The sequence below is a fragment of the Mus pahari genome, chromosome 13 (assembly GCF_900095145.1).
Source record: "Mus pahari chromosome 13, PAHARI_EIJ_v1.1, whole genome shotgun sequence".
NCBI lineage: Eukaryota > Metazoa > Chordata > Mammalia > Rodentia > Muridae > Mus > Mus pahari.
This window is the reverse complement of record NC_034602.1, coordinates 27,157,657-27,168,144: the sequence shown is the minus strand read 5'-3', so window position 1 is coordinate 27,168,144 and position 10,488 is coordinate 27,157,657. Positions and strand designations below refer to the sequence as shown.

The 10,488-nt window shown below is 57.5% G+C and overlaps 1 protein-coding gene across 9 annotated transcripts in view; it reads right to left on the bottom strand.

The window, feature by feature from the left end:
• Fgfr3 (fibroblast growth factor receptor 3) overlaps window positions 1-9,530 on the bottom strand; it is a 15,589-nt gene extending 6,059 nt beyond the window's left edge. For 4 of the 9 annotated variants that reach the window (XM_029545096.1, XM_029545097.1, XM_021211101.2 and 1 more), the window contains exons 1-7: window positions 9,298-9,389; window positions 8,740-8,945; window positions 3,147-3,416; window positions 2,818-2,871; window positions 1,174-1,343; window positions 965-1,088; window positions 690-880 (exon numbers count right to left, since the gene is read on the bottom strand). In XM_029545096.1, coding sequence (XP_029400956.1) covers window positions 690-880; window positions 965-1,088; window positions 1,174-1,343; window positions 2,818-2,871; window positions 3,147-3,416; window positions 8,740-8,842 — 912 coding nt within the window. In that variant the 5' untranslated portion in view covers window positions 8,843-8,945; window positions 9,298-9,389. Of the gene's footprint in view, window positions 1-689; window positions 881-964; window positions 1,089-1,173; window positions 1,344-2,817; window positions 2,872-3,146; window positions 3,417-7,341; window positions 7,549-8,739; window positions 8,946-9,297 lie in introns of those variants that run through there. The other 5 variants (XM_029545099.1, XM_021211103.2, XM_029545100.1 and 2 more) reach the window with 3 other exon arrangements.
• Window positions 9,531-10,488: the final 958 nt, after the last annotated feature.

Here is a 10,488-nt window from a genome sequence, read left to right as displayed (position 1 = left end):
GGGGGAGAGGGGGGGGAGAGAGAGAGAGAGAGAGAGAGAACGAACCTGTAACCCACAGCCTCTAAACCCTCACCCAAGGGGTCATTTTAGGGCAACTAGCTTATTCTCATGTACATCCATGCCCACCGTGTGAGGCGGGCGCATCAGACAGGAACCCCAGTGGCCTCTGTCTCAACAGCCCAGATTCCTGTTCCCAACGATCCCTAGTCCTCTCCCAGCCTCCTTGTCTCCCAACAGCTGTTTTCTATGGGCTTCCAGTGTGGCAAAGTCCTGAACTTGGGTATGGAACTTGCTACAGGCAGAGGGAGGGGCAGGACACAGCCAGTGCTAAATGCAAGCAGATGACACCAGCCAATTCAGGCCAGCTGGAGAGTGTCTAGCCAGTCCCCTGGGGTCCAGAGGGTACTAACTCAGCAGTCATTCTCCTGCCCTGAGCCACCGTAACTGTCACCCAAGAGAAGACTTCTGCAGGCTCAGCCCTGTCCCATAGCGGGCACAAGTAACACAGAGCCTGCTTAGAGCTCAGAGCAGGTGACGTGCACTGGAATTTAGCTGCCCCTTCTCAGAAGCTCCAATACCTCTGTAAATCCCAACATATCCCTCAGCCAAGAGGGACGTATGGGCCAAGTCCAGGGCTGCCCCAGCTGATCCACCCACCCTACCAGCCACCAGCCGGTGGCAAAGCCTACCTTGAGTACAGTGACGTAGGGCGTGCCATCAGGGCCCACCTTGCTGCCGTTCACTTCCACGTGCTTCAGCCACTGGATGTGTGGCTGGGCATCACTGTACACCTTGCAGTGGAACTCCACGTCACTGCCCAGAATGGCTGTCTGGTTGGCCGGCAGCCCAGCCTGCAGGATGGGCCGGTGTGGGGAGCGCTCTGCAAGAGGCAGTCAGGTCAGGGCCAGCAGGGCCAAGGGACCCAGCGATGCCCCTTGCCTTAGCCACCCGGCCTGGCCCTCACCCAGCACATCCAGGGTGTACGTCTGCCGGATGCTGCCAAACTTGTTCTCAACCACGCAGGTATAGTTGCCGCGATCAGAGGGCACCACGCTTTCCATGACCAAGCTCCACTGCTGGTGCCGGAGCTGCGGGTAATTAGTCCGTGAGTAGATGCAGGCTATCCCTTGTCTCCAGCCCCTGCCCCCTGGTCCCTTTCTTTCCCAGACCTACCTTGATGCCCCCAATGCGATGCTCCCCTCGGAATTCTTTGCCATTCTTCAGCCAGGAGATGGAGGGGGTAGGGTTGCCAGCAGCCGGGCAGCGGAAGCGGACAGTGTTTGCGGCTGGCACAGCCAGCAGTTTCTTATCCATTCGCTCCGGGCGGGTCCAATAAGGAGCCCCTGATGGCAGAAGTACCCATAACAGCTATAATCAGCGGCTTCCAGAACCTCCCCTGCCTGCCTCTAGCCCATTTCCCTTCTGTATTCAGAGTCCTTTGCTTTGCCTGAACGGGCTCCCTGAGCCTGGACACTGCATTACCAGTTGCCCTACTCTCAGATCTGCATTTATCTCCTCCTCGTCCTTTGGTGCAGGCCCACAGGTGGAGGTCCCCAGATCCCAGTAGGATGCAGATCCTAGAAGGCAGCTAGGCCAGGTCACTCCACCAGTCTGCAAACCCCAAGCCAGCCTCTGCAGTGCCCAGGACCTGACCCGCTCCCTTCAGGTCACGCTCCCCCCCACACACACACTGAGCACTCTGGTTCCTCTGGGCTGGGTGGAGGAAGCCACCCTACTGGGACTCCTGAAGCAGCTGAGGGACAAAGCAAGGATCCAGGACAGAATAGGGAGGCAGGCCCCGTCTGCCGTGACCTCATTCTACCATAGGACCATGTGCATCTGTGGGTGGAGGAGCCAGAGCACAGGGGGAGGAACCCGTCTGCATATGCTGGTGAGGGCACTGTCCATGCTGAGCTGCCCTCCCAGGCTCCCAGGGCAGCCAGTAGGCTTGGAACAGTCAGCGACTGCAGTGAGCCAATGCTTCCCACGACCAGGCAAGGTCCAGAAGATGACCCTTTAGTCACCTCAGAGCCTAAGCCCACGTGGGGTGTAAGCACTAGATACAGCCTGGGAAAGCCAGGAAGGCAGAGTGGACACAGTCTCAGGGCAAGGCCACTGGTAACATGGCTGGTGCAGGAGCCAGGAGAGGGGGAAACTGACTTAGAAATTTTGCTCTGAACAACCTGGTAGCCAGAGGGGAAAGGGAAATGAGAAGTCAAACGACTCCCCAGGACAGTAGCCTCTGCTGGCGTCAGTGCTAGATTCCTGTCTCGATTCCACTCGAAAATCTCACACAAGGCCCTGTACCCACTCTCCTTGCCCCCACACACCAGAGACTCAGTCCTGTTTTCCCATCAATTTTGTTTGATTCCGCTCGACACCTTGTCCACTCTTCCCCAGAAGTCTCCAAATGGCCCAAGTACTCAGTCTGCATAGCCTAGTCTCCAAGTTATAGACACACACACACACACACACACACACACACACTTCCTCTGTGATGCCCTCTTCACAATGTATACCTCAGCATGGCACAGTCACTGTCCCCTCCTGCAGGCCTGAACCAACAACCACTAGTGCCCTTCATCCCTGGATCTATTGTTCCTCAGCAACAGTCTGAACTGCATCCAGGGTTATCCTCACCCCATGGTGCCCCGTCCCACCAGAGCCAACACCAACATCCCTGCAGGCCAGCCCTGCCTCCTCCCTGCTCCTGGAGCACTGTCCCCTGGTCTACCCACCTGTAGCAGTGTTCCCCTCTAACCACCAGAGGGGCATCCCGACCCTGACCAGCTCATTGGGCATAGGCTCTAATCTCACCTGCGTCTTCGGCCACATCCTCCCCATCTTCGTCATCTCCTGAGGATGGAGCATCTGCAAGTTACAAGTGGGGGTTCTGTGATACCCCTATATCCAAAGACCTGCTGCTTCCCATATCTGAGGTTCACTGCTCCCTACCTTTGGGGTCCTGCCTTCACAAGGCCATTCATTCAGATGGCATCTACTTAGGGGTACCCCTTCCTCTCTATCAACAGCCAACAATACTCTTAGGCCAGGGATGCTGCAGCCACCCAGCCCAGGAGTGTCCTGATCTCCCTGGCTATACAGCTGTTCAACACACTTTGCAGCCCCACATACCAAGCACTTACCTGTCACACGCACACTGAAGTGGCACAGCACACGCCGAGTGAGCCGGTGCTGGCAGCTGTAGACCCCTGCATCCTCGTGGGATGCATTTAGCACTTGCAGCCTCTGAGGCCCCACCAGGATTCGGTGGGAGGCTACCAGCCCTGTACCATCCTTAGCCCAGATCGTGGGCCCTGTGGGGGCACCACCAGGCGGATGGCAGCTCAGCTCCACGGTGTCCCCACTGCCGAAGGCCACTTGCTCCTGCTGGCTAGGTTCAGGCCCTGGAACCTCTGTGGAGTAAACGGGACGCTATGAAACAGGTTCTCCAGAGAAGCATGCTGGAGACCCAGCCCTTCGCTTTGCAAACACACTGGCAAGGGCTGTGTGTAGGCAGGGGAGAGATGTGCTCCTGGAGCCTGGGGACCTGCCAGACAATGTTCAAACCAGGGGTGGAAGACTGTTTTAGTAAGAGCCGGTGGGCACCAGCTCTGTCAATCGAGGGCTAAGGCTTTTGGCTCTGCCCTACAGGAGGAAGCTGTCTTCCCAAGATGATCTGGAAGAGGCACAGCCCTCCTGATACCTGAATCATCTTTAAAGTGCCAAGAAGGGTTTTGGACAACTCTGTGCTACAGCACAGAATGCCTGAAGCCCTGAGCTCAGCCCCACACCACGAACAAGTCACCAATTCTCCTTCCTCACCAATTCTCCTTCCTCTGATCCTTCCACCATTTGGAAATGTAAAACCAGTCCTAAGCTCACAGGGAGGCATAAAAGCAGGTTGGAGACAGGCTGTCCTTCCCTGGACTTTGGCTCAAAGCTCAGAGAAAGAATAGGGAGCCCTTTCAGAACCCTCTTTGCACCCAACCCTCATCTTGGCTTCTAAACCAGTTTGGATAGAGAGCCAGGGAACAGAACATACTTTAAACAGGAAGAGAAAGCTAGGTATGGTGGCTCATGCACTCAGAAGTCTGAAGCAGGGGGATTGCTACAGTTCAAGGCCAGCCTGGCTACTGTCTTAAAAACAAAATCAAGGGCTGGTGAGATGGCTCAGTGGGTAAGAGCACCCGACTGCTCTTCTGAAGGTCCAGAGTTCAAATCCCAGCAACCACATGGTGGCTCACAACCATCCATAACAAGATCTGATGCCCTCTTCTGGAGTGTCTGAAGACAGCTACAGTGTACTTACATGTAATAAATAAATAAATCTTTAAAAAAAATCAAAATAAATGGGAAGAGAGAAGACAACATGAGGTCATACAAGAACATGGGTGAGCAGCCCTTGCTGGCATATACCACTAGGGCTGCTATTCATAGGAGCTGTGCACCTCCAGAGACCAAAGTATACCAGCTGCTTGGACGATCCACGCCTTGCAACGTACACACCCATCTCACAGAATAGCCAGCTAGGAAAACATGGACACCATTCTGGTGTCTTAGGTCTCTCTAGTCAGTGGGCTAAGAGACTCCTATGAGTTCGCAGGTTGGCTGAGGACATGGGACCCCCATTTCACAAATGAGGACTGGGGGGGGGGGCTGTCCGAGTGGGCATGTGAGCCAAGTAGAGCCAGCCACCCACCCTGAGGGCTAAGGAACTGAAGCAGCATAGCTCCTCCTGCCTAGTTACTAGGCAGACACAGGTAATACACCTCTGCCTTGCCCAGGTGCTGCCCAGCTCATGCTGTGGCTCAAAGACTTCACCCTCAGGGACGTACCACCAGCTGGGCTATCTCCTCCGGGCCTCCCTGCCAGAACCTGACAATGCCCATCACAGAGCAGCTGGGCTTGGGGCCCAGGACAGGAGTGGGTGGTCCTGCTAAGCAGACCTCCTTCCTCAGATCCAGCTGGACTGGCTATAATGTCACTTGTCATTCCGCCGACGCATGGCCTAGATTCAAGGCCCAGCTGTCCACTCTGGCCACACCAGTCCTTAGGCCCAATTCTGTCCATCCCAGAGACAGCCCACAGGCTCAAAGTCCACCAGGATTCTGACAGACAGGGAATATTCCCCAAAATATCCATGAAACTCATGTCCTTCAGAGCCCCACAGCATTAAGTTGGCCTACAGAGGTCCCATAGCCAGGGGCCTAATTCTTGACTTCCAGTTCTCCAATCCTGCTACCATGTCCTATAGGGACCACCCAGTGCTGGAAGCCACTTGAGTTCTCCCTCTGCAGAAGGGCAAGGACAGGCTCGTCAAGAGCCTCAGTCCAGGCCTTGGCCCAAAGGCAACAGCCAGTTGGTTCCAATTTGGTCTGGGCAAGACAACCGCTCAAGCCATGCACACAAGTATTTGCTTTAACCTAATCCAAAGAAGGACTGGAAAAGAACATGGCAGCACCCAAGCCAGACCCTTGGAGCAGCAGATGGCTGGAGGGGAAATGGTTCAGTCAGCTCAAAGAGCTAACCTTTGATCCACCCAATCTTGTCCACTAGGAGCTAGGCGAAACCAGACATCTGGACTTTGGGGGCCTTGGGCAACAACATCTACCAACAACCACCATCCTAGGGTCACAGGGCTTAGAGGAACTTATGACCTGAGTCAGGTAGTGACAAGGGAAGGACAGTATAGGACAGTGCTCGAGACAATGCCGAGTATGTAGACCGCATCCTGAGGCAGTAGAAGCAGTGCCCTGGTCAGAGGAACTCCCACACCGTCAGCCTCCAGGTGTGACCAGTAACTCCCTAGGCTCCATCCACAAAGGAGCCAAGTGCAGCAGGCAAGCACTGGTACTTCTGTTGTGCCCTTTAAGGGGATAATGTCCCTACCACATGGATCCCAGAGCACCTATCCCCATTGCTATATGGTATTAACATGGACCTGGGTACCATAGGCTCACTGTTGCAAACTAAGGGACACTGTATCCCAATCAAGTTGTGCTGGGCATAGAGCCTCCTAGATTGCCTCGGTTTCATCCACTGCAGCACAAAGTGCAAAGCCCAACTTGCAGACCTAAGGTCCAGAAAGCCCTGGTTAAGTGTCTAAAGTCTGTAAAAGGGGTGTGGGAATGAGGGGTGCCTATGCAGAAGCCCCCTGAATCAAGCAATGGAGTGAGACCACAGCTGACCAGCTGGAGGGAGGGCTGCATCCCCTGCCTGGAGAACCTGACAGCCCGGGTTCTGTTGTGGAGATTTACATACGTGAGCGCTACAAAACCAGCATCAAATCCAGCATTGGTCTGGGGCTGGTCACCCTAAAGAACTCCAGGGACTTGGACTTTGGAGCAAAACCAGGACACAGATCCGAGTGACACCTGCCTTGATAGTGAACACAGCTGGTGTGGGAGGTATGGCCAAGTGTATGAGGAAAATAACCCAAGAGAAAGGAGGGTGCCTGCCCCAAGGGGCCTTGAAGCCAAGGGTCTCTCGCCTGCCTTCCTCCTCCCCATCCCCCACCTTCCCACCTTGAGACATTCCAGTTTCCACACTTTATTATAAAAGTCAAGAAAGGAAGAATAAAAGAAAACTCCAGAGGCTGGGCGGGCTAATGAGGGCTTACCGGGGATTATCTGGTTTAATCCCCCCAACGACCCTGCCATTACCAGCAGGACAGGTGAGGAGACTTAGGTTCTAGGAGAGGACCCAATCGGAGGCAGGCCCCAAGCCCAGTGGCTTTGTTCACAGCTCAGTAATTTCTCAACCAGGCAGGCCACCTCTACCCAAAACATCATCTACCCCCTAACACACCCTGGGTAACTAGTTTTCCTTCTAGGCACAACTACAAAAGGGGGCGTGGTGGGGGGAAGAGTGCCAGGTCCCAAGTAAAACCTGAGACCTGGAGGACAAGGGGATTCTAGGCTCAGCGAAGAGCCCAAAGCTTCAGGGTCTAAGATCAGCCCAGGTTAATGAACCACCGGGAGGGCCAGCAGGGCTCAAAGTCCAGCCTTGCGGGGGGGGGGGGGGGGATAGAGACAAGGGAGGTGGAAGGCCCTGCTTCTGCAAGCCGGCCTGGGGTCAACTTCTGGATCCCCTACGGGTTACTGTCTCCCACGCTAAGCACAAGAGCAGGGCTTGCCTCACCAAGGGTGGCCAGGTTAGGCTGGGACCCAGCCCCACCCCACAGCCCTTGACCCCAGCCAGCTCCTGCTTGGTAATTTATGTTCGTAGGGAAAGCGCCAGCCCGGACCTCTGTAAACTTCACCAGGTCTTTGTATTTTTACAGCCCGGCCCATCTCGTTAAGGAACCGGATTAAGTTTATTGGCCTATCAATTCCCTACCTGTCTCACAAGCTCAAACGCAGAAGTGAGGGGCGGGCGCACATCCCACCGAACCCCGGCGGCCTGGCTCAGCTTCGGTTCCCGCAGTAGGGTCGTGCCAGGAGGCCACCGTCACTGACCGAAGCACGGAGAGGGTGTGCGCTCCGCCCAGCCGCCCCTCCCCGAGCTCACTGACACCCGACGCAAGAAGTAATATCTTCATCTGAATACACATGCTAATGTGCTCTCCTCGCCGGCCATTCGGTGCCCGGGAAGCCAGGCAGTCCTAGCAGGCGCTAAAAGCGCGCGCTGACCTCCCGACCGCCTCTGTCACGCCGCTGAAAGACACGCACATTCAAGCTCCCGGCCCACTTTCATTCATAAAAAAAAAAAAAAAGAAAAAGAAAAAAGAAAGAAAGAAAATGACATTGTTCCAGGAGGCTGCAGCCGCTGGAGAGAGGGGCGCGGGGGCGCCGGGAGGGGCACACCGCCATCTGCCTCCTCCCGCTGCGCCCGCCGCACTCGCACCTCCCCGAGAGGCCGCGCCGCCATCAATACGCGGTCTGTGGCCGCTGAGGTACAAAGGAGCGGCTGTTCGGGCCTCAGTTCGGGTGGGGCGACAGCGTACCGAGCGAAAGCCTCCCTTCGCGCGGCCTCCCGCCAGACCGCTGCTCTGCTTTGCCACGCTGCCACCGGACACAGCCGGGGGGCCGCGCGCGTCGCACCTCCAGGGCGACCGAGGGACGCAGAGCGGACCGTGGCTCCCTTTTGCATCCTTGGCCTCCAGCCCCATTTGAGGGCACTCGGTGTCCCATCGGACTTTAGTGGCCAGCGGGACTACCGAGGCGGCGCCAAGATCCTGGGACAACCGCCCCTCATCTCCCAACCGACCCCTCAGGCTGCCTACAGGATAAAAGGGGAGGGAGCAGCGGCCGCACTGAAGCTGTCACCTTGTCATGCGAAACCCTGAGAGCTGAGCTCTGGCTGGGATACTACTATCCACCCCGCAACACCCAGCCTTCCTTTAGCTGAAGCAGAGCAAGAACTGTTCCGGGAGAACGGCTGAATCAATAACAGGCATTTTTCCTCCTCTCAAATTCGAGAAGCAACAATAGGAATCGTGGAAAGTCAGCTCGCGCGCCACCCCAACGCCCCTCTACCTGGGACCACCGTCACAGGCGCACCGGTCCCCCGTGACGCCTCGCACTTGGGTGGTGGCTCCCAGCCTGCAGACACCCCCATAAACTGCCGCGTCCGAGCTGACAGCGATCTACGGGGCAGGGGACAAACCCCGGCGCACTAGCCCCTGTGGTGCTACTCAACCCGACGCCCCTTCCTCACCCAAGGGCTGTTCGCTGTTGCCAAAGCCCCTGTGGTTCAGATCCGGCCCCCAGAACACCACCTTGGGTCAGTCCTTACCTGCGGCTCTCCGCACAACTCGCTGCTCTGGACCAGGAGGCTTGGAAGTAGCTCCAGCCACGACCGCCACGCAGAACACTAGCACGCAGGCCGGGACTACCATGGCTCCAGAGCGGGGGCCGCGGCGTCCTCAGGCAGCGCGCGCGGGCATGCTGCAACCCCCCACGCCCGGCTCCGGCGCCGGTGGGAGAACGCCTCTGCGGAGACTACAGGAGGAGAGCACTGAGTTACTCCGGAGGGCAGCGGGGAAGCGCGGCCTCGCTCCTGAACCCAGACCCCCCCGGCCGCCCCGCCCGCCGACTCCTAGCTCTCCCGGGCTGCCTGGCGCCGGCCGCCTCCTCCCAGCCGCGGTCCCTCCCTCCTCCTTCCCTCCCTGGATGCCGCAGAGCCCTCCCAGGACGGAGGCAGTAGCCGCAAACTTTCCAGAGCGGGAAGCCCGCGCCTTGCCCCGGCCTCGCCGCACTTATGAATCGCTCCACTTCCAGCACATCGCACCCCCTGAGTTGCTTCTGAGCCCGCCCGGCCCCTCCGAGTGCCAGCCGAGTCCTTCACACTAACCTGGCGGCCGCTAGAGCCCAGCTCACCACGCGCCGCTCCCGCTCTTCCAGGGTCTCCTCTGTCCCAGTGGCCGGCCGCCCACCACTGAGTACCCCGCCGGAGCGGACCGCACGGCGCCAGCTGCTCCCGCCACCCCCGCTGCCACAGTGCACTGAACTGGGGCTGCCCCGCGCGCAGCAGCCGGGTGGCGGGGGGGGGGGGGGGGGGGAGAAGCTGCTCCCGCCACGCCCCGAACACGCCCCTTCCCCGGCGGCCAGGGGGCGGGGGAACCGAAGAGGCGTGGTCAGGTGGGGGCGCCGGGCGGTCCCAGAGGGCGTGGGAGCCCAGCTGGGGCGGAGCAGGCGAGGCAAGGGTCGCACGCTCGACCCCTTGAAGCAATGCGGAGCTCAGGACTGTCTACCAGCACGCTTCTCCCTCCAATAAAGCTGTGCTCAAGGGCTCAGAAAGTTGACCTCGGTGGGGTTCTAGGTGTTAGGGCGTCTTCACAGTGAACTGGCCCCCTGAGCTGAGTGAACCCTGTGCAAAGAGCGCTAAATCCTCAGGTACAGAGCCTGACAGTTCCAGGAAGACAAACACAAATACGCGTGGACAGGCCTTACAGTGAAGGATGGAGCAGAGTTTACATGATGAAAGACCCAGGGACTGCACCCTAGGAAAGGAGGCTGCTGTATTTATCAAACTAACCAGCTGCCTGCATCCTGCTCAGGGATGATGTCCACACTTCCCCAAGAACACACAGGTTTTGGAAGAAACTTACCCAGCCTCTTGGAATAACAAGAAGAGCTGGGGATAAAAAGCAGGGGAGCCTGCCCTACCCTAAGGCTGCCTGAACTCCAGCTTATGGATGTCCTAGCACAGCACACCCATCATGTGGGGACACATTCCATCTGGGGAGTGTCACACTGACAGCTGGTCCCTGGAGGATCAGCCGGGTCACCCCATCATGCTGGCAAGCTGTAGGTCCTGCCTGGCAGAACTTCTGTAACAGCAACCACCCTGTGACTGATGGCGTCTGTATCTACCCTCACAAGGCAGGGAACCTTGTCTCACTTTCAGACAAGTTCCACAAGGTCTGATGAGGCCTATGGGAGCCAGATACGTGGGGGCTTGGCTCAGTGCTTCTGCCCAGTCTGGCTGTATGTGGCTTGAAGGACTTAACACTGCTCATCTGTAAAAAAAAAAAAAAAAACA